Raw genomic sequence first — 22,474 nt, 5'->3', positions numbered from 1 at the left:
TGACTCAATGTTCCACTGCTACTAAGTTTTTTTTTTTGAGACCCAAAATAAGATCAGAACAGAGCTACTCATGCCATAAGAATTTCCCATCAACCAACTGTTACAAGAAGCATTTTTTCACGAAAAAGTGACATTCATGAGTCATGTCCTGGTGGTGGCCATGTTGCCATCACCAAACCATTCTGGTCCATTCTCTGCTCCTAAGAGGAAACTGAACAACCACCACATCGGCTACCATTTTCCGACGCCTTACTATAGCCAGGCATTAACCGCTCCACTCGTGGCTTAATCGTATCATGTGTGCAGGAGGTGCTGAGGACACTGGGACCAAGACATGGGTAGGCAACAAGGACAGACGGAACCCGGAAGCCCAGGCTGCCTGTCTTCCCGCCTCAGCCCCTTGCCTGGCCTAGTAAATAGAAACAACAGCCCTCCCAATTTATCAACCAAGCTGAAATCTGAAACAGCAACTTGCTTTTGAGACAAGAGATGGAGAAGAAACAGCTCCTAGACAAACAAGCCCAGCCCTTGCCCCCCGATCAAGATGGGTGGTCAGCGAACCAGGCGCGACCACGCTGATGGGGGACGCGGCCACGTGATTGATGCCGGTTGAGGAGTAACCCCGTGGTGACTTACAGAGGGCGCCCTGCAGGAATCAGGCCCTAAAACTGCTCTCGAGACAGTCAGTCAAGTGGTTTCTCCTGTATCTTTCATGCACAGATGTCCGAACACAACTCAGGATGTGAGGAGCCCTCCAGCCTCAGTGCTGGTGCTGCGTTAACCCAAGGGGATATTGACATATCTGTTACTCAATGACCACAGGCGGCCCGCCAGCCTGTCGGAGAACAAAGCTCCCAGTGAATGGTTTGTTCCCATCACACCTGACAAATAGGCCCCCAACTCCATAGCGACTGATCATTAAAAGACCACATGCTGACCTCTTGACCCCAATGTCACACGTGAAAAATCAACTACCCTTTACTCCGTACACGCTCTGGGAATTGGCCGAGCTCAGAGAGGTTTCCGGTGCTGGTCTAGGAACCCTCTGCCTCTGCCTCCAGCCACACAGCCTTGGATCTGTGAGCTCGGTTTCCTCATGGTTTCCTCATCTATATAACGGGGGATGCAGCCCACCCATGGGTAGGATTCAGGTTCATACACTTCAACCACAAAGCTCCACCCACTCGAGGGAGGAGCTAGTGTGTTAAAAAGTCTCCTTTTGGCTTCCTGGGGCATTAACCTGACACCCTGGAAGGGCCCACCCTGGAGTTACAAACAGGGATGAAGGAGGGAGGAGTCAGTCACACTGGGTTCCCGGCTCTAGCCCCCTCCACACGGATTCCAGATGGGCTTCTGGCTGGACCCAGTGTGGAGTCCAGGGCCTGGAGGGCCGAGAACTGACCCCCCAGCTGTTTATAGCCTCCCCCAGCATCAACTTTTCACTTCAGGAACGACAGGAGTCGAGACAAGGCCCCTATTACAAGCTATAGAAGCAACTGGGGCGGCTCCGGTGCTCAGGTGAGAGACCGTGGGCTCCTGGTTCTCAGCATCCATGTCTGTGAAAGGGGGCTGGATCAGGAGCAAGGAGACCCACCTTGGGGTTTGTGTCACAAAGGGTCGCCCTAGGGGCAGGGCTAGTGAGCAAGGAAGATTCCTGAGGCCCCTCCTCTGTTCTCACCCCAAAGTTTCCCAGGCAGTGGGAGTCTCGCCCCAAGAATCATATTCAGTCTCTAAAACGTCTGACAGGTGGACAGGGGGCAGGTGACCCACTCTGTACTCTCTGGGACAGGAGAGAGACGAGCCCCCCTGGTCTTCTGTAAGGGAGAATCTGAAGCTATCCGGCGAACTGGCTGGGGCATCCTTGCTCCAGTTTGGACTCTCCCAAAGAGGCTCGGGGCCCAGAAGCCCCCAGGTCAGGAATGCAGTCCACACAACCCCACAGCTGCCAGGCTGAAAGTGTTAATGGGTGGGGGCTGGGGGAGGCGGGGCGGCAGAGACCAGAATAAGAATGGGACCGGCAGAAGGTGAATGGCCCATTTCCCGGTGGCATCCCAAAACCATCCCGCAAGGAGGCCGGGCCCATCACAGGGCTCGCTTGGGCAAACCAAAAAAAAAAACCCTGGAACCTTCTGGGGGAGACAGTCTCCCCACTTTCCCAAATCCATCAGGGACCAGCAAAATGCAGGCGAGTATTTGCCTCAGCAAACCCGAGTTAAAACCTTCTCCCCAGGGCTACACAGCAAGAAGCCAGATCAGAATCCCCCCCGGCCCAACTCTGATCTCCAAGTGAAATTCTACCCCCTTCTTGATAAGGATCAGCCCAAGGATTTCCTGGGTCAAGAAACTACAGAAACCGGCGGCCTTGCTAGAAAATGGTTTTGGCATGAAATGAAAATAGTCAGACCTCTCTCTCCACCACCATAATTAGGTACAAATTTCCAAATGACTAGACCATGTGATTTTACTGAATTTCCCCTCTGCCCCCCTACTTCGCAGTAGTTTGCAGTGAGAGAAAAATCTTCATTTCACTTAAAATTCTTCCAACCAACCCCAGCTGCCTCTACTTGCTGGGTTTGACAAGTTCATCTGGGGCCTCTCTCACCATCAACAGTAAGTTTTCCATGTGAGTATTTTCCTAGTTAAATCTCACACCCGAGTTCCCACCCACCAAGATGCGGGCCAGAATCCCTCTCTTCTGAAGGGGCTCCCTCTGACCCACCCTCCAGCGCAGCCAACCTGGGTCCCAACCACTTCTGCCCACCCCGGGGCCAGTCCAACTCCGCAACGACGCTCAAGAGCTTCCAAACTCCGCTTTACAAATAAACCGTTTTCTAAAGTGGCTCGGCTCCAGGGCCCGAGGGCGAGCCCCAAAATAGTCCCCAAACAGCAGATGTGTCCAAGGCGCGCCTTTTTATTGGCTCGTGAAAAGGGAAAGGCACGGGCCTCCTGCAACCACAAAGGCCCAGCCCCGCGGCAGGAGCCGGACGAGTCCGCAGCGACGACAGAGGGGCCCGACCCGGGGGCACTGGCTCCCCCCGCGCGCCTGCCCGCCGCGCGCCCGGGCCAGGGCTCTGCGCCCGGGGCCTGGGCTGGTCCCGCGCTCCTCCGGCCGAGGGCAGGCGCGGGCCGCACACCTGGCCGGGACGCCGGCGCCCTCTGCGGCTGAACTTTCTGTGACACACGAGGCATTTTCCTTAAATGCAAAAACAATCTCTGGGCGAGCGAGCAGCCCTCGGCCGCCGCCGGAGGAGAAAGCGGTGATTGGAAGAGAAACGCCTGACTCATCCGCCTGGGCTTTTATGGCCCGGGATTGGATTCTGACCTTTCGGTGCGCTTCTGCGCGGCGCCCGGCCTGGCCCGAATGCAGGAGGCAGCCGGGGCGCACTCACCGCCCGCCCGAGCCCTCCCCGCGCGCCAAGGGAAGGGGCGCGATTTACCTACGGAGTCTATCTCCAGGAGTCGCTGGAGGTCCCGGATGCTGTGGATCTGACTGCGCGCCAACCTCTCAATCACCTCGCGGGGGATCTCGGCTTCCTGCAAGCAGAGCCACACGGTCAGCGCCCCCAGAGCGCGCCTGGCCCCTGGGCCTAGGTGGCCCTCGACTCCGCCCCGGCCCGACCCACGCGGGCCCCTAGCGCGCAGACCGCCCGCCCCCCGCCAGGGCCCTGGAGGTGGAGGCTGGGGGTGGGGCTGGGTGAGACCCCAAATCCCCAGTCCCCATCCCTGTCTGCTCTTCGCAAAACGAAAGTCCTCCCCACTCCTATATTTCCAAGCCTGAGCCCCGCGCCCCCTGGGGTGTCGATTACGGGAGGTCTGGGGGCGGCGAGGGGCCCGGAGTTTCCGATTTAATAGTGAAATCGACATCGAGAAAGATCAAGTTGAAATGCGTCACGGATCGGCGACCAAAGTCACAGCGGCCCCAACACTTTAATCCAGCCAGGGGCTTAAATTTCACACCCCGGAATCCCGGGCCGAGCCTGCAGGGAAGAGGGTCTCTCCGGCTCACGCGCGCGCGCACACACTCACACCCACACTCACACACTCGCCCCACCCCAGGCTCCGGCCCAGCCGCGGCCCTAGCGCCGACCGAGACGCCCCAAATGCAGCCGGCGCTGGAGAGGCTGCTGGGGACGCGAGAGTTAAACATCCACCTCCCGCCGCTCCCCCGCCGTGCCCAGACCACCCCCAACGCCGGGCTCCCCCCGCTCCTTTCTGGTTTTTAAAGGGAGTCGGGGGTCGCCGGGGGGTCTCGAGCACCAAGTTCCCAGGACGGAAGCTGCAGAAAGTCATTCATCACCGCGGGGCTCCCGGGGATTCGGGATTTTGGATTGGGGGGTGGGGACGCCGGCGGTGGGAGGGCGCGGGCGCCTGGCCCGGCCCCGGCTCGCCTCGCGCAGCCACCTGTAAGCAGGCCCGGAGCGGGCGGGACTGCGCGGGCCTGGGCGCCCCCCCGGGCCTGGGGACCGGGAACCGGGGGCTGTGGCCCCGCACTGCTCACCTCGCCTACGGGGGCTCCCGCCGCAGCTACCCTTACCTGCCTCTCGGCCGCTCTCCTCCCCTCCCCGGGCTCTGCCGGCTCTCACACACCCCCTTCCGCGCTCCCCGCACCCCGATACTGCATTGCACGCCGCGCCCCGGGTTCCCTCCCCAGAGAGGAGCCCGCGCCCCCCGAAGTTTCTCCCCACTCGTCCACCCCGCCGCTACTCCGTCCCTTCACGGCAAAGCGACGCAACACGCTGGAAACTCACCAGACACACTTAGGCATGGCAGAAAATAAAACCCAGTTGGGAAAATTTAAAAAACGACCACCCTGGCAGAAATCAAAACGCACTCTGCAGAGCCCGGGGCGCCCCGGCCAGTGGGCGGCCGCAGGGGGCGTGCGCCGCGGGAGTCGGAGAGGGGACGGGGCGCGGGGGGTGCCACCCACCTCGGCCAGGGCATGGGCGAGGTATCCGCAGCCGAGAAGCAGCAGGCAAGCCCAGGTCCTCATCGCGTCCCGAGGCGCTGGCGGCTCGGCGGGGAGGCGAGGCCGCGGGGCGGGCGCTCCAGCCGGGCTCCTGTGGCGGCGAAATTCAGTACCATCCCTCAGGGAGCGCGGCCCGGAGGAGGGTGGCGCGGCGAGCAGGGAGCCGGCGGAGCGCGCCCGGCGCGAGCAGCGAGTGCGGAGAGGCAGGCAGCGCCAGCGAGAAGGAGGAGCAGGGAGTGCGCGCTCGCCGCGCCCGCCGCGCCGGGAGCCTCCTGGGCCGCCGGGTAGGGGGTGGGGACGGAAGGGGCGGAGGGCGGGGGCTGGGCCTCTTCCTTGGTGCGTTCCCGGTGCTGGCCGCCGCCGCGCTCGCTCCCCGGCGCTGTCTTTAGGAGCGACCCGGCCGGTAATTCTGCATATTTGCGGCCATCAGCCCCGAGAGGGACCCCGGAGCGAGGCTGGAGCCGCCGCCGCCGCACCACCCATCACCTGTCTGGACGCCCGGCCGGGCCCCGGCCGCGGGCTCGCGCTCTCCCCGCGGGCTGCGGGCTGCGGACGGTCCCCGGGCCCACCGCCGGCCCCGCGCTCGCCTCCGGCCTCCTCTCGCCGCCGCGCCCGGCCGAGCACGGCGCGGCCCAGCACGGCGCGGCCCGGCGGCCTGCGTGCGCCCCTCCGCGGCGCGCCCTCGGCTCCGGCGCCGCGCTCCGCCCTCCGCCGGCCCGAGCCGGGCAGCGCCCGCGGCCGCGCGGGGCCTGGCCGCGCGGGCCTGAGGGCAGGCGCAGGGCCGCGCCGGAGCCGCTGCCACCGCCGGGAGACGAGGAGGAGAAGGAGGCGCGGGCAGGCCCGGCTCGCTGGAGTTGTGCGGGCTCCGCAGGGCGCGCGTGTGGAGCCGGCCGGCGGCGGGGAGGGGGTTATAGCGCCGCCGCCACCGCGCCCCTCCCCCCGCCCCCTCCCCCTCGCCTCCCCCGGATTCCGGGCCCCGGACCCGCACCTCGGAAGCGCGCGGGGGCCGCAGGGGCCGGGCAGGGCCCGGCCGCCTCCGCCGCCGCCGCCGCAGTGAGCACACACACGCGCTCACGCGGGCAGTGAAATCCATCAAAGCGGCACCCGGCTCCGAGCACGGTCGCCGGGGCTCCGCGCGCCCCTCCCTCGAGCTTGCCCACCCCCCGTGCCAGCTGCAGTCCTGCGGCACCGGACGGGGAGGGGAGGAGGCCGCCGCAGAAGCTCCACCGTTGCCGGCTCGCCTCTCTCGGGCCTCAGCGGCGGCAGAGGGCAGCGCCCAGAGCTGCTACGCCAAAAAGGGCAAAAGCGGCCGGCCCCCGCCCCCCGCCCCGGCTTTCGGGCCTCTTTCCACGATTCGCATCCAGGGCCCCTGCCTCCCCTTCTCCGTAAAAGGAGGGGAGTGAGTCTCCGGTGGGAGGTGGGGCGGGTCTAGGGGCGCGTCTGGGGCACTCACCTGGCGGCCGCCACGCGCCCCCGCCCAGAATCCGGTGCCCGGGGCGTCTGGATGAGGCCTCCACCCACATTCCGAGAGAGGAGAGCGCCCAGGTCGGAGGAGGGGGCTGCAGCGTGCCTCGTCCCCACCCTAGGGCCCCGAGTCCCCAAGTCCCCAGTCCCTCGTGGAAGACCGGGCCGCGGCCTAAGCCGGGAGAACTCGCGAGGGTGGAAGGGAAGGAACAGAAAGGAGCCGCTCGTGAGGAACCCCGTGTCTGAGCCTCCCTCTCCGGGATCCGCTGGGCGCACAGAGCGCCACCTCCGGCCGAGGCGCGGCACAGAGGCGGTGCGGGGGAGCGACGCTCGGGAGGCCGAGGCCTGAGCTGGGCCGGACCGCTCCCCCGCCACGTAAGGGCAGGTGCACCTGGGCTGGACAGATCTTGCCTGCCTGGACCAGGTGGGATCGGACCCCAGCGGCGGGTCGCTCGAGTACCAGGCCTAGACTGGCCATGCGACCCCAAAGCTAGACGGCCGAGGTCCCTGGAGGCCAAGAGACGCCCGGGTGGGTGGGTGGGTGCCGAGAATTCCGCCCGGCCGGGCCCTCCGCCCCCAGCGGCCCCATCCTGTAGATTAGACTCGCGCCCCCGCCGGCTGCCCTCCCACCACACACAGGCAGTAAAGGAGCAGCCCGCGGGCGGTCTTTCATCCCGGGCCCAGCCGGCTCTGGCATTTCAAGGGCGCTTCGGGGGTGCTCACCTTCCCGCAAATACCTGGGGAGGCGGGGAGGGGGCCTCTCCTGCGGTTCCTAGAGGGCCCGGGTCTACAGTGCCCTTCCACGTGCCTCACACACCTGCAGCCCCCACGGCCCTGCCTCCCCCAGGCCGCAGCCCCACCATGCGACCTCCGCTGTCAGCGGGCTCCCCCGGCGGTCAGAATGAACGACCGAAGCATAACCAGGGAAAACTTGGAAACGTCTAGAAGCACGTGAGAGCCAGTCTTGTCTGTCCAGGTGGAACCTCCTATTGCTCCGGAGAGGGAGACCGCTGGAAGGAGGCCAAACGCGCACCGCCGGGACCCGGGCTGGACACGGGTCCGAGCCACCCCTAGTCATCCGGAGAGCTGACTGCCGTCACAGCCCGTTGAGCCTCGGATTCCTCGGGGGCAGAGGAGACCCGAGGACACTTCTTTGGGGTTAAAAGACTCGGTTTGATAGTGGGTATGGGAATGAAGGAGGACAAGTCGGTTGTGTTTAGGAACAGCACACACAGCCCTCCCACTTCCAACCTCTGCACAGAGGGTCTCCGGTTCCTGGGGGTCCGAAACACCTCTGAGCAGGCCTGGGTGGGTGCTTCCCTCTGCGCCCCTCCCAGCCTGGCATTTCAGAAGCGCCCAGTTCGAGCTTGGGGCCAGGAAGGGAGATGTGCGGACGCGGAAGGGGGGCGTCCTCGAAGGGAGTCTGAGGCCAGAGCGAGGGCGGGGAGCAGGGCGAGGCCTGGAGAGCTGCGGGGGGCGGCGCGGGCCTCCTAATCGCCGGCCGCTATTAAAAATAAAACCGCGGCACGTCGTCATAGCGACCACGACAACAGCGGCCGCACGAGGGTGGCAGGAACCTCTGCAGCCGCGCGACAGCCGCCTTTGGGGGAGACTCAGGGCACGACGCGCGTGCGAGCACCGAGGCCCGCCCTGGGTGCGACAGGGACGTCCCTGACCCCACACGCCCCACCTTCCCCTGGATCCTCGGAAGAAACTGGTCCCTAGGAACTCTGTTTCCAGGACCTGGAAATGGAGACTGGAGGACCGACTTGACCAAGAGGTCACCAATTTGGGTAAGAACCCACGCCCCGTGGCCTCCCTCCTGGCTGGGCTCCTCTCCTCCACACCCCGCGCATTCACACTCCAGCCTCCCTCCTTTCGGCCCCTGGAGGTGGGTTTCGGATGCTCGGTGCCGAGAGGGGACAGTAGGTCCGGAGGCCGGGCGCGTGGGGGCGACTGCACCTGCCAGCCCCCTGTTGTGATCCCTGCTGACCAGTCGTGATCACGTGCTTCCTTCTGCCTGGGAATCGAGTTTCACTTCCAGCCGCTATTAGGCGGTTCACACGGTTCGCTGCAAACATTGATAATGAGGCTAAATATACCCTGGAGTCGGGAGGCGCGGGCGGCCGAGCTCGAGCGCGTGGGCGCGGCGTCCCAGGCTCTGCGGGGCATCCACGCCCAGGCCGGGAGACCGAGGCGCGGGCCCCCCGACCGACACCCCTATTTGTGCGGGAGGGAGAGACGGGCCCCCCGACCCCTCTGGCCCCAGGCTACGGGGGCGCGCGTCCCCGGGAGGCTGCGGGCGCCGCGAGACCAGCCCGAGGGCGCCACGGAAAAAGGGGGCGCTGCGGGGATCTCCAGGTGGGGAGGCGCTGGTGGGGGCGAAGGTGCACCTGGCGGCCCGCGATGTCCGGTCGCCCCCGGAGCTGGGGCTTCCGGGCTATCTCGGGAGTCGCGGGCGCGCCCCGACGTGCCTGCAGGCCCGTAATTAAGGTGAGTCAGGTGTTCCAAACAGGCGGAGAGGGGGCCGCCGCGCAGCTAGTTCCCTTCAGCACTGCCCGTGACCCCGCAATGGGCGGAGCTGGGAGGGCCATGGCCATTCCTCAGAGCGGGGTGAGGGGCTGGAGAGCACCACCTGCCTTTATGAAGGATCTGTCGCCGAGCCCGGCACGTTGTGTGGTGAGCAGGCAGCATGTCACCCTAAAACTCACCTCACCCATTCCTGGTCTGCGGTGTCTGCCCGTGCCTGCCTGCAGCCTGGCACCAGTCGGTGCTCCATTACTGCTGTCCTTATCGCTATTTCGCGGTGGGAGTGGTGACTGACATCCACTGAGCCCCCAGGGCCCTGACTGATTTCATTTCACCCAGCGAACCCCCAGGTGTGGAGACCTGTCCCAGCTCCCGTTCCACGGAGGGAGCTTTTGGGAGCATTTGGATGCCAGGACATCAGGCCATTGGCCCCAGTCCCAGAGCTGCTGAGTGGCACAGTCCCCAGAGCAGGAGGTCGGCTCCCCACAGTGTGGGCCCCACTGTGCCAGCCCTATTAATACACCAAGGGAGTTACTCATGACACATTTGTCCCACAGTTCACAGAAGGATGTGTGGCCCACCGGCAATAAAGGCACCAGACTGGAGTTCACGCCCACCTGATCCCCAGTCCCAAGCTGCAGGGGGATGGGAGGGGCGCACCCAAGTTCTGGCTGCCCTCTGCCCCTTGACATTGGCCTTATTGGTGTGGTGCATTCCTAATCTGCCCTGGAGAATGGGGGCCGATAACCCCCATGCAAGGCTGTCTGTCCCATCGGTGGGCCTCCCTCCGCCAGGAAAAGCAGGAGCAGTGCGCACGTGCATGCACACACAGACACACACACGTGTGTACATACACAGACACACACCCCTGCAGGGCCGAGGTGCCCCAGGCCAAGGGCTCAGCTGCCCAGCTGCCTGCTCCCGGGTGGTGCAGGTGGAGGCCAGCTGGGCATCCACACCCAGCCCTCTGGTAGGTGCCAGAGCAGATTTCAGAGCAATTTGTAGTGACGAAACACCACCTTCCCCTTTATCTCTAGGCAAGGCTTTCTCAGTTCAGGGCAGTTAATCCTGGAGTAGCCTCAACCGAGTGGGCACCGCTCCTTGAAGATCAAAAGTGCCTGTGCAGGTGTTAATTAAGTCATCATCTCAGGCCGCCCCAGGCCCCGTGCGAGGGATCAGGCCTTTCCAGTTCAGGCTCCCCAGAAGGGGAGATAAGGCCGCCAGCAGGCCGGGAAGGCGTTCTTAGTGTTCTCTTTACTTCCCTATTAAATATTTGTATTCTCTTCTTTAAATACACCAGCAGAAATGGAGTTTAAAAAAGCTTTGAGCTCACAATCATTTGTGACTGTTTTGTGGGTGAAGATCTACGTTCAGGGACGCTTGGTGGCTTCAGGAAATGAAGGCTAGGGCTACGCTGTCCAGTGCAGGAGCCACTAGCCCCATGTGGCCACTGGGCATTCGAAATGTGGCAGGTCCGAATCGTGATGTGCTGTGCGTGCAAAACACACACCGCCCTTAAGGACCCCGTGTGAAAGTGAAGAGGGTAAAATTTCTCATTGGTAATTTTTATATTAATTACATGTTGAAAGGATAACATTTTTGATAATTGAGTTAAATAAACTGTGATTACAATTCATCTCACTTGTTTGTTTTTCCTTTGTTTAATGCGGCTACTAGAAAATTTAAAATGCCATATGTGGCTCAAATGATGTCTCTACTGGACAATGCTAGTCAAGACACCCGGAGTTCATGTCTATACCATAGAGCCAGCAGGTTGGGGGGCTGCCTCCTGCCTGGAAGACAGCAGAGCCCTGGAAACCTCAGAGACTCTGGAGACCAGCAGAGCTGGGGTCAGTTCCCCCCAACCCCCACCCGGCTCACCAGCTGTGTGACCTTGAGCAGACTTGGGCATCGTGGAGCTTCAGCTCCCTCCTCTGGGAAACAGCCAGCTCAGGGGCTGCTGTAAGAAATATTCACTTGACAAGTATTTGTGTGCCAGGCACTGTGCGAAGCACTGGGGATACAGCCCTCCTGAGCTCATGGTCTCTCAGGGGAATGGATAAACAAGTGACTGGATAAACAAGTGACAAATACACTATTTCAGCAAGGTATTTCGGAGGTAGTCAGGAAGGCCTATTTGAGGAGCCAGTCGTGAGGAGGTCCAGATCAAGCATTCTAGGCAGAGACAACAACAGCAGGTGCAAAGGCCCTGCGGCAGGAACCAGCTTGGCTTGTTCAAGGAACAGGGTGGGTGGTAGGAGGAGATGGGCTGGGAGAGGTAGGCAGCAGGGGCAGATCACGAAGGCCTTGGGATGGAAGTAAGGGATTTGGATTTTATTCTTGGGGGATGGAGCCATTGAAGGGCTTTGGGGGAACACAACATGTACACAGCATAAACAGGCAGTTTGACAACCAGCCCCAGCCTGTCAGCCTCCCAGGCCAAGCAGCAAGTCCCCCTTCCTCTTCTGGCTTCCCAGGGTCTTCAGGACTCATGGCCAAGTTCCTGCGTCCTGGATGTGATTCCAAGAATGGGGCAGGCACCAGCCTGAGGCGTCTCTTGGAACCCGAGCCAATCCCACACCTCTTTCCCAGGGTGCTGCCCGCAGGCCCTGTCTCTCTTGGGTCCGTTACTGTGGATGGGGTGGCAGGGGCTACAGTCCCCCTTAGCCATGAGGTTTTGACAGGACTCACCCCCCAGGCAGAGGTCAGAGTGTGGGGCTGGCTGGGAACACGCCGGCTGGCCTCCCATGCCTCCCGGAGGGAAGATGGTGAGATCCCATCCTCCAGAAGCATAGGCCAGCCCAATGGACAAGGCTTCCTCATCGGGGAGGCAGTACCTCCTTGGATGGGAGGTGTTCGAGGAGAGCACAGAAACTTCTAGAATGAAGAAGAGCCAGGGGGGTGTGAGTCTGAGGAGGAAGATAAAACATATTACAGAGCCACAATGAACAGCACAGTGTGGCCTCATGTGACTAACGGATCGGAACTCAGAGCCCAGAAAAGGCTGTTATAGAGGAAGACACTTGTTTATGAAATGCCACTGAAATGGTTTAGAAAAACAACCTGATGAAATCCTGACATTTTACCCCGACACTAAACACATTTCAGATGGATTAAGAAATTAAGTCGTTAAAAACTGTTTAGGAGCAAACTCGCGCCGTGTGCGTCTTGGCGTGATGCGAGGAGATGCACCCTCACCTGCAGTGCTCTTGCCAAAAGTGGTTAGTCTTGAGCTGATCTTGAGGAGGCAAGGGACACACCTGGGTTGAGAGAGAGTCCGCACAACTCCCGTCCTGACCCATCAGGACTGTCACTGTCACTGTCGTGAAGGAAACGTCAGAGGGAGGGTGTTCTAGACTAAAGGAGACGAGCAAGATGGGACAGCTCCATGCACTGCCTGATGACTGACTGGCTCCTACGTCCGGACCAGCTAACAGCTCAAAGGACGTAACGAGGGCCACAGGAGAAATGTTACTGTATCGCAGTTAACTCCTCTGGGTGTGGTGATGGTGTGATGGTGACGCAGAGGGACTTCCTTGTTCTTGGGAGATGCCATGGTCCTGGGGTGAAGTGTCATTATGTCTGCAGCTTATTTTCAAATCGTTGGGGGTGGTGGGGGGATGTATAAATGATACATACATACATACATACATATGTACGTACATACATAGGTGGAAGATAGAGGATGACGAGAGAGAGAGAGAGAGATGATAGATAGATGATAGATGATGGATGGATGGATGGATGGATGGATGATGGATGGATGGATGGATGATGGATGAATGGATGGATGGATGATGGATGGATGGATGGATGATGGATGGATGGATGGATGATGGATGGAGGGATGGATAGATAGTTGATAGATGGAAGATAACAGAGCACAGATGGAGAAAGTGGGTGACAGGTGAATCGAGGTGAACGGTAGACAGCTGTTCATTGTACTATTCTTATGATTTTTCTGTAAGATTGAAATTTTTCCAAATAAAAAGTTATGAAAAAATGCTAGTTCCTATTTTAGTTTTCCCATAGTTTACCAAACTTCTAGAAGGCAGAGAACAAATCACAAATAAAAAACTAGGAGGAGTGTTATATCTCACATTTTTAAGTTAAAAAAAGACCATCGGATTTGACAGTGGGGAAATTTAAAACATACAGTAAAATTTAAAAGCCTGACAAATGGAATCTTTCAGTTATGTGTTGTCATTGTGTTCCCCGTGCACTTTTTATCTGCACAGAATAAGTATATTCACCAAATTTTAACAACACATCTGTCTACCAGGGTCTTGTTCACGTTCTCTCATCAGAAAACCAGGGACAACACACAAGAGAAGAGTCCCAGCCAGGGACCAGCGATGGAGGACACTTCACTTCACTGCCAGTCAACAACACGACTCAAATCGAGGTCTGTGTCTGGGGGACACACTGCTGACCCAGGGCTGCCATGGGCACAGGCAGACCTGGGGCCCCTTGGCATCAAGAGCAGTAGAAGTGGCCATGGCCCCTGAGCCTGCAGTCCCAGGTCTGGGCGCTCAGCCTAAGAAATGACCCAAACACAGGATGGCCATGTCCTCACAGCGTTCACAGCAGCAGGATTTGAAGTTGCAGAAATTGGAAATAACCTAAAATCCCAGGTGTGTGTAGAAATGTTTCCATAGCCCTTCTCCTACTGCTGGACACTGTCTACTCGCGGGATGGCTAGGAGGACCGTTTCCAATCCTGTGGGAATGCTGGGGATGCGTCCTGACGTTTGCTTGCTGTTCCCACGCCGCGTTCTGGGCTCCCAGGTGGTCTGAGCATGAGCAGAGACGTGACATGGTCCATGGTGGGGCCAGAGCCCGGGGCTGCTCGGAGGTCTTCTTTTCATTCCACATCCAGGTGGTCTGTGGTGGGTTAACATTACTTGTCTAAGAAACTGTCATTTCTATTTCAAAAGAGACGTTCAGGCATCAGAAGCCATGGCCTGGGCTGGGGGTGGGCAGGTCCCCTCCCTGTGTGGGCCTTAACTTCCCTCTGAGTGAACGATATTGCCCAGGTGAGGCCTCGGCGTAGGTGAGGTCTGGGTGGAGGTGAGGCCTGAGGCGAGGTGAAGCCTGGGCGGAGGGGAGGCCAGGATGGAAGTGAGGCCTGGTTGGAAGTGAGGGCTGGGGGGAGGTGAGGCCTGGGTGGAGGTGAGGCCTGGGGGGAGGTGAGGCCTGGCGGGACATGAGGCCTGGATGGAGGTGAGGCCTGGGGGGAGGTGAGGCCTGGGAGGAGGTGAGGCCTGGAGGGAGGTGAGGCCTGGCGGGACATGAGGCCTGGATGGAGGTGAGGCCTGAGGCGAGGTGAAGCCTGGGCGGAGGAGGGGAGGCCTGGATGGAAGTGAGGCCTGGATGGAAGTGAGGGCTGGGAGGAGGTGAGGCCTGAGGGGAGGTGAGGCCTGGGTAGAGGGGAGGCCTGGGTGGAGGTGAGGCCTGGGGGGAGGTGAGGCCTGGCAGGACATGAGGCATGGATGGAGTTGAGGCCTGGGAGGAGGTGAGGCCTGGGGGGAGGTGAGGCCTGGCGGGACATGAGGCATGGATGGAGGTGAGGCCTGGGGGGAGGTGAGGCCTGGCGGGACATGAGGCATGGATGGAGGTGAGGCCTGGGGGGAGGTGAGGCCTGGCGGGACATGAGGCCTGGATGGAGGTGAGGCCTGGGTGGAGGTGAGGCCGATGGTGCCGCTCCCTCATCCACACTGGCCAGCTCCCAGACAGCCATCCCAGGGCCACCTGAGCCTGGCTTCAGACTTGGCCTCTTGCTGACTCTGTGACCTTGGACAGCTCACATTGTGGCTCCAAGCCTCAGTTTCCCCATCTGGGAGAACAAGGACAATGATCCTTCTATTCCAGGGTTGTGGTGGGAAGAAAAGGCAGAAGTGATGTAAAAAGTGCCGAGCGCGTGGGGGCCCCTCAGCTGTTGCGTCTGCCCCCACCCCCACCCCCAGCAGCCTTGCCATCCGCCTGGCCCCATTCCCGCCCGCCCTGGGAGCCTGGAGGGTGCAGGCACCAATGCCCAGGTGGCAGAGGGAAGGCAGGGCCACGGCCTGGAGGGCTGGCGTCTGGGGCGGAGACCAGGCTGGTCTGGGCTGGGGGGTGTGACTTGGGGTCTCTTCCTGGGGGCGGGGGTCCTCCCAGCTAAGGACGGACTGGACCTCCCCACCTCTGCCTTCCAGGGCCAAGTGAGGTCTGGGGCAAATGACTTTCTTCTGGGAGAGACTCCCACATGCAGGCGGGCCAGCCCCGGCGGGGAAGCACCAGCTTCCGGGGACGGAGTGCAGCTTCTCTAAGACCAGCAGGCCTGGGGAGGAAGAGGGGAGGCAGCAACCGTCTTTCCAGTTTCCATCAAGGCCCAGGAATGGGGAGAGGGAAGGGAGGGCGGGCGGAGGGAATGAACGAGAGGGGAAGGCACCTGGACCCCAGTGCGCACAGATGTTTTAAGCCAGGCAGGACTTCCCAGCCTCCCCTGCGCGTGTAGGACTGTCCCTGACCTCAGACAAGACCTGGAAATGCCCACGTCCACGGCAGCCCTGGCCTGGGAGCTCAGAGGGAGGGGGTTCAGGCAGGGAGACGCCTGTGTCCTGTCAGGGAAGTCCTGGGTCAGGAGCCCCCACTCCCTGTCATTTCTCCATCTGTGACAGTTTCCAGGCAGGAAGAGAAGTCACAGCCCACCCCCACCTTCCAATTCTGTAGACATCGGGACTCTCGGTTGTTGTGACAAGAGCCCAACTCAAAGTGGCCCAAGGAAACAGGAGAAGGTGTTGGTCCATGTAACTGCCCAGCTTAGGAGTGATCAGCTTCAGGTGTGGCTGGATCAAGACGCTCAGCACGTCTTCAGAACCAGGCCTCGGCCTTCATCTTCCACTTTTCCACAGAGGAAGATGTCGGCCAGCAGCCCCCGCCTAACACCCTCCCAGCCCCTAACTTTTCAGAGCTTCAAGACTGCATCTCACTGGTCCAATCTGGGACGCTGACTGTGGCCAGGTGTGGGGGACACAGTGTTCCACTTGGCCAGGGGACCCAATGCCCAGGACTCCTTAGGTTGCCCTCAGCCCTCCAGGTAGATGCAACCCCCACGCCTCCTCCCTGCACAGGCCTGCCTGAGAGGGCTGCTCTGCTCTGGCTGGGCAACCTCTGACTCCAGCCAGTGGAGCACCCTGGGAGGGAGCGCGTTGGAATTCGGGGCTCACACCTCTGCTCTGAGTGGTTCTGACAATGTCCTCCTCCCTGGGGCCTTGCCACCTGCCCTCCTGATGAGGGGGTTTGGGCACAGCAGTGGGTGATCTTCCCTCCCTGTCTGCACTGCTGGAGAGGCCGTTCTCATCTGTGGCTGTTTTTCTCAACAGGAGAGAGCAAAGTACTGTCAGATAATCTGATCCCTGTCCTGCTGTGACTGTGGGACACCTCTGGGGGTGTGGGGAGGCCCCATGGCCCCTCTGCAGGCGGGCACTTCCCTCCGGTGGGATGGCACAGGGTGAGTGGCATATGGGTCCCTCCGCTTCCTGAGCACCTGCTACGGGCTGGCCTTCTGTCCACAGGGGTGTCAGAGGGGCAGTTACACTATAGGCAGGAAGGAGCCAGGCCCAAGGCCCAGGCAGAGCCAGTTCCGGGTTCGAGGATGGCTCTGCCCCCTGCTGGCTGTGTAACCTTGGGCAAGTGGCTTCACCTCTCTGATTCTGGGTGGGCTCAGAGATGATAGGGGGATAATTAAAGCAGGAATAGCTGCCCATTCGGGTTCTTATGGTAATGCTAAGAAGTGCTCAGCGCAGAGCCTGGCATGTGGCCAAAATGCAGCCCATGGTTTGTTGCCCGGTTATGGAGAGGGCTGTCTGTGGTGCTGTTTGCATAGACACCATACCTGCATACAGCAGGTGCTCACACAGCAGAGTGATTCCTCCTGCAGCACACGGCGCCCCACCCTGTGCCCCGATGGCCCTGCGACAGGAGCCCTGGGCGGGGCAGCCACGGGCAGCATGGCCCCACTCATCACCAGCCCATGCCTGTTGGGTTTGGGGACACCAGGTGGCCCCCTGGGGCCCTCTGCGCCCAAGCCACCAGCTCCCATTTACCCTGGACAGTGCTGAGCTCAGCCCCTCAGAGCCTCAAGGGCAGCCAAGGTGACAGTGTGCCCCTCGCCCCAAGAAATCCAAAATAAACCATCGGGCACCCTGAAACCCAAACTTTGGTGTCCCCAGAATTATTTCCAGATCTGCTGATTGTGAAACTCTGGATATTGTTTATCAGAGAGTCTCTGTCTTTCTCTCCTGGGTCGATAGCCCTAAGATGTGTTCATCAAACGACACACATTTATTATGCAGCTACTGTGTACTACGTGCGGGCCCCATTCCAGTCACCGGAGACACAGCCATGAATAACATTGTCCCTGTCCCCGTGGAGCCGACCTCCTAGAAGGTGGAGACGCATAACAAAGGCATGAGGAAGAGGTCACCTGCCTGTGGATGGCCCAGCTATCTCAGCTGGATGGTTTCAGCTTCAGGGAAGGGAAACTCAACCCAAACTGGCTTGCACAACAAGGCATCTTCCTGGGAATTCCAGAAGGCATGCTTCAGGAGAGGTCTGATCAAGGATCCAGCTCTGTGTCTCTGTAGTCCTCTCTACTGCAGCCTCTTCTGTCAGTTGATTCCCTCGTGGTGACAAGACGGCTGCCAGAAGCAGCTTGGGCTTCCTCGTTCTCACTGAGCAAGAAAGAGCAAGAACATTCTTCCGTTGCTTTCTCTTAACACTGAGGAAGCTCTTTCTCAGAGTGCTCCCCTTGGCCAGAAAGGGTTAGATGCCCATTCCTGCATCCAATTCACTAGCCCCCATTGTCAAGATCCCCAGGGGCGCAGGGTCCTAAGGCATGGGTCATTTCTCAGGTCTTTTCTGTCTTAACAGCAGCGTTTGAGGCAGGCAGTCACGCCCTCCTCGACAAGCTTCCTTCACTAGCTTCCAGGACCCGCACCTTCCCCATTTCCGCGTCCTCCCAGGCTGCCCAGTGGCGTCTCCTTTGCCGGCTCCTCCTCTCCCGCAGTTCCTTCACAGTGACAAGCCAGAGGCCCGTCCCCATCCCCTTCTCCCTCCCCTGGTGACCTGACCCTCCCTGACTTGGCGAGTCTCATGGGTGCCAGGCCGCCTCCACGCTGACAATTCCACAGCAGGATCTGAAGCCCAGAGCTCTCCCCTGAACTCAGACTCATAAGTCCAACTGTTCACTCCGCACCTCCACTTGGGCGTCCGGTGGACACGTCAACCTTAATACAATCGACAAGGACCCCAGACCCCCTGCACTCCCTGTTCCCGGGACGCTCGCCTCTCAGCTGCTCAGACCAGCAAACTCAGAGCCAACCTTGAGCCTTGGTCTCCACACCCTCCACCCATCTCTCAGGAGATCCTGTTGACTCAACCCTCAAGACATCTCCGAACCCTGACCAGTCCCCACCCCAATGCCACCATCCTGGTCCCAGCCACCACCCCTTCTCGCAGGAAAATTGTCCTTCATCCTGCGTGTCCCCACCTCCCCCTCCCTACAGTCTGTTCTCAACTCCACCTGGGAGTGGTCCTTTTAGAGGTAACAGCCCAGGTCCTTCTCCTCTCCAGAGTTATCTCAACAGCTCTGGGGGCGGGGAAATCCATCAGAAGATGCTGAAAGAAAGGGCATCCACCTGGTGAGAGATTACGAGATTACGTGCTGGGTCAGGCTTTAGGTGAGTCCAGGTCCTAAGGGACGGAGACTCGGCTCCTGCCACGCCCCCGCCACCAAGTCGTGGGCCCTCCCCCGAATCACAGAGCCTTTTCCCTGGCAGATAACAGGTTATACATAATTCCCTCCTTCCCACCCCGCCTCCCGCTGGCAGAGCTGATGTGGGCAGAAGGCAGACGCGCTCCTCGGGGATAAGCCGCAGTGGAGCCCAGGAGTGATCCATTAGCAGACCTCGGGGTCCGGCCCGCCTCCCGCAGATCCTGGAGTCAGAACCACCCGCCTTTCAGGGCCGTGGTGGTCTCTACTCCTCACAGCCTGCCCACAGGCCTTCAGGGAGCGCCTGTCAGACATGGGAAACCCCGAGCAGCAGCGGGGTCCTGGATAAGCAGCTCCGCCCCCAGACAACCCAGGTCCAAATCTGGGCTCCGTCTCTTTCTGGCACGTTCCATGGATGAGCCATGTATCCACTTGGGACCTCCGTTTCCTGGGAGAGGTAACACCTGCTGTCGTTCTCTATCGCTGCCCAACAACTTACCCCAAAACCGAGAGATTAAAACAACAGCAAAGACTGATGACCTCGCCATTTCTGCAGGTCAAGACCACAGGAGCAGCCCGGCTGGGTAGTCCTCTCAGTGGGGCCACTGGAGGCCTGGCCATTGCCAAGGTGGCTCCTCCACGGCTGTGGGCCTGAGGCCTCGGCTCCTCCTCGTGACTGCCTCACACGTCCTCACAAGGTGCCCGGCTTCCCCAGAGCAGGTGAAGCCGCAGCATCCTCAACGACCCGTCCTCGGATGTCCCCTCCATCACTCCCACAATGTCCTATGGTGACTCAGACCAGCCCTACTCCATGTGGGAGGGGACCACCCAAGGAAGTGAAAACCAGAAGCGAGGATCCCTGGGCACCCTGGGGGCCAACTGCCCCCCTTGACTTAGGGTCATTGGGAGGATTAAATGAGCTTGTGCACGGTGCTGGCACACGGGAGAGGCTGAGCACGGGATCCCCCCTCGGCCTCTCAGGAGAAGTTCAGGAGCCAAGAAACCACCTCGGCTCCAAGACATGGGCCCCGGAGCCTTCCAGACGCAGAGGGAAGCAGTGACCGGGGGTCTGGGTGTGGCAGACAGGCTCGGGGCCTTGTTTAGCAAGGGGGATGCACCCTGGTGGCAGGGGAACCTGGCTTATTGCTCTCCTGAAGGGTCCCCTCCAAAACACCCACCCACACAACTCCCAGGATCCTCTGGGCTTGAGGGAGCCCCCACACATCTGTCCTACCTCCTGCCCAGCCTGCAGGTGAAAGGCGAGTCCACCTGCAGAAGGCAGTCCTCAGGCCTGAGTCTGGACCCTGGCTCACCACCCAGCAGTGTCGGGCATGTCCTGAACCTCACTCAGCCTCAACCTCCCGGGCTGTGAAATGGGGCGACTGTACTGACACCTAGGGATGTTTGAGGAGAAAACGTCCTGAGCCACGGGAAGCACCAGGAACAGGGCACTGAGGGCCCCGTGCCTGTCAGGTTAGTGTAGCAGAGCCCGGCCCAGGCCCCGCCAGAGGCTCCTGGGTGCTGGGAACTTCCTCACCCAGGCCCAGAGGAAACGACTGCCAGGGTGTCCTGAAGGGGCCCCGAAGGCCAGCCAGCGAGAGTGGGCAGTCCGGGAGGCCCCGCCTCAGATGCCCTGGCACACAGCAGGTGTGTGCTGAGCTGCGATGGATTGGGACCAAGAGTGCCGGCCTGGACCCTGCCCCGAGGCTTCCCGGGCCAGCCTGTGACGGGACAGCAGAATGAAGCCAGGCTCCCCAAAGGGACCCTCCGTCCAGGGGGCCGAGGAGGAATCTGAGAAGGCTTCAAGGAGGAGGTGGCATTAGCGTGGATCCTTGAAGGATGGCAGCCAGCAGCAGGGCTCCCTAGGCCAGGAATTTTCCTTCCAGCCGGGCCCCACCCATCTTATCTCCCTCTGGGGGAGCCGATCCGGGGACCTTCCTGAGAAGGGCGGCTCAGCCTGCTCCCCTCCCCTGCCCCCGCAGGCTGCAGAGCTGCATCATCAGTCTGGAATGCACTTTCAGTTCCCCGCCTCCCCCCATCCCTCCTCCCTCCTCCCCCGCCCCTCCTCTCTCAATGCCAGCCCATCACTTCCTGACCCGGCTGTGCCAGACCAGCCACTGGCCCCAGAGAATAGAGACCAGTCTGGGAATCTGCAGGACTCCCAGTCACCAAGCATGTTGGGGTGGAGAGGGAGGAGGCGCCTTCCCAGCCAGGGGGAGGGGAGTCCTCAAGAACCTCCCCCTAAACCTCCTCCCAGAGGGGAAAGGCAAGCTCTCAGCGTCCCCTCTTAGCCAGGGGCCCAGGGCAGTGACTTGCTCAAGGTCAGACAGTGACGAAGGTCAGGCTGAACTGAGAGGCTCCCCAATGGGCCAGAAGACCCCCCTCCTCTGCACCTCAAGTCATCACTCTTCACGGGGTTCCAACTATGGAAAGCAGCTGAGCGAGGGCCTCATGTGTTCCTGGCCGCCTCCCTGGAGGAGGGGGCAACTGGACTCTCCCGAGCATACCACCCACTCATGTCGAGGCCAGTGGTGGACTCCTGCGGGGCACCGGTCTGTCCAGAGTCCCCTCACCTGCTCACCTTCACCGCCCCTCCCAGCCTCTAGCTTGCGCCCAGCTTCCCCTTTTCCTTGGCCGTGGCCTCAACAGGGGACTGGACAGGGTGTGGCCCACAGGTGTTGAGAGGAGGACGGAGTCCATATGAGGCCGCCTCTTTCACCTCGTGCAGCCCTGCCCCCCCACCCTGCTCCCCGAGGATCCCCTCTTCTTCCCCACATCCCTCACCCTCCTCGCTCACCTGCTCCTGGAGGAGGTCAGAGCCCAGCAGCAGGATGTCTGTGGGGGCCGCACGAAGTGAGCCCCGACCACCATGTGCTCAGAGCAGAGGCCGGTCGCCCCTCCCCACACATCCTCAGGCATCTGAGGGGCGGGGGAGCCTGCCCCGCCTGCCTCTCCATGTTTGAAACATGGGCGAAGGCTCAGGTCTCCCCACTGTGCTCAGAAGGCCCCTCGGCTGGAGGTGGGCCCCCCTTTGAACGGCTGCAGCCTCTGGTGGGGGGCCCCAAAGGCACTTGGGGGCCTGGTAGGACTTCCCGTGAGGCGTCCACCCTCAGAGGCCTGTTTGGAGCTGGGGCTCCTGGCCAGTTCTGCAGCCTATCCCAGGAGAGCCGGTTCTGGAGGTTTCCGAGGGGCTGGACTCGGGAGGGGGCTGGGCGGGGCTGGGTGAGGAGGGAGAGGTCCCGGGGTTAATCTACCCTCAGGTGATGACAGCAGAGACTGGTCTCGAGCTGCAGTGCCCCTGCTGGGCCCCACACAGTCTCTGTGCTGTCCCTCCTCCTTCCTGCCCCAGGCCCCTCCGGCCCCTCGGCTAAGCCCTCCGCTCCCCCACGTGCCTTCGAGGCCGTGACCTGGCTGCATTTTCCTCCTGGACTCTGGACTCACCACCTGTGTGTATTGTCCCGCTGCCCCAGCGCGACGCGGGCTCCGGGAGGGCAGGGCCATCACCCGCTGGCCCGAGACCCCGACCCTGACAGTACGCAGCGGTGGAACTGCACGAAAGCTCCGTGTGCACTTTCAGTGGAAGGTGGGCTACCAGGGCCCACGTGAGCAGGCCCCGACTCAGCCCCTCGCTCTCCTCGGTTCTCAGCCTGGAAGTGGAAGTGGATGGGCCAGTGGCCACCAGGACAGGTCTCCGCCGTGCCCAGGCCTCTAACAGCACCTGCCAGCAGGGTGGGGGCACTGGAGCCCGAGAGCTCGAGCCAC

At 61.1% G+C, this 22,474-nt stretch overlaps 1 protein-coding gene and 1 long non-coding RNA gene across 8 annotated transcripts in view; both read right to left on the bottom strand.

Moving 5' to 3' along the window:
* The window catches only part of PDGFA (platelet derived growth factor subunit A), a 32,307-nt gene extending 26,048 nt beyond the window's left edge, over positions 1 to 6,259 (bottom strand). For 2 of the 7 annotated variants that reach the window (XR_009224062.1, XM_058569461.1), the window contains exons 1-2: positions 4,039 to 4,323; positions 3,438 to 3,534 (exon numbers count right to left, since the gene is read on the bottom strand). Coding sequence is in view for 5 of the 7 variants with exons in the window: in XM_058569461.1 (XP_058425444.1) it covers positions 3,438 to 3,534; positions 4,039 to 4,290 (349 nt within the window). In the remaining 2 variants the exon portion in view is untranslated. Of the gene's footprint in view, positions 1 to 3,437; positions 3,535 to 4,038; positions 4,334 to 4,927; positions 5,058 to 5,452; positions 5,809 to 5,954 lie in introns of those variants that run through there. The other 5 variants (XM_058569465.1, XM_058569466.1, XR_009224063.1 and 2 more) reach the window with 5 other exon arrangements.
* Positions 6,260 to 15,590: 9,331 nt separating this feature from the next.
* Positions 15,591 to 21,884, bottom strand: LOC131422319 (uncharacterized). The gene is made up of 3 exons (XR_009224061.1): positions 21,510 to 21,884; positions 18,524 to 18,618; positions 15,591 to 17,672 (listed from the first exon to the last, which is right to left on the bottom strand). It is a non-coding gene; the product is annotated as an uncharacterized LOC131422319 (long non-coding RNA).
* Between the last annotated feature and the right edge of the window lie 590 nt (positions 21,885 to 22,474).

The sequence above is a fragment of the Diceros bicornis genome, chromosome 26 (genome assembly GCF_020826845.1).
Source record: "Diceros bicornis minor isolate mBicDic1 chromosome 26, mDicBic1.mat.cur, whole genome shotgun sequence".
Classification (NCBI taxonomy): Eukaryota; Metazoa; Chordata; class Mammalia; order Perissodactyla; family Rhinocerotidae; genus Diceros; species Diceros bicornis.
This window is presented reverse-complemented; position numbering and strand designations above follow the sequence as displayed.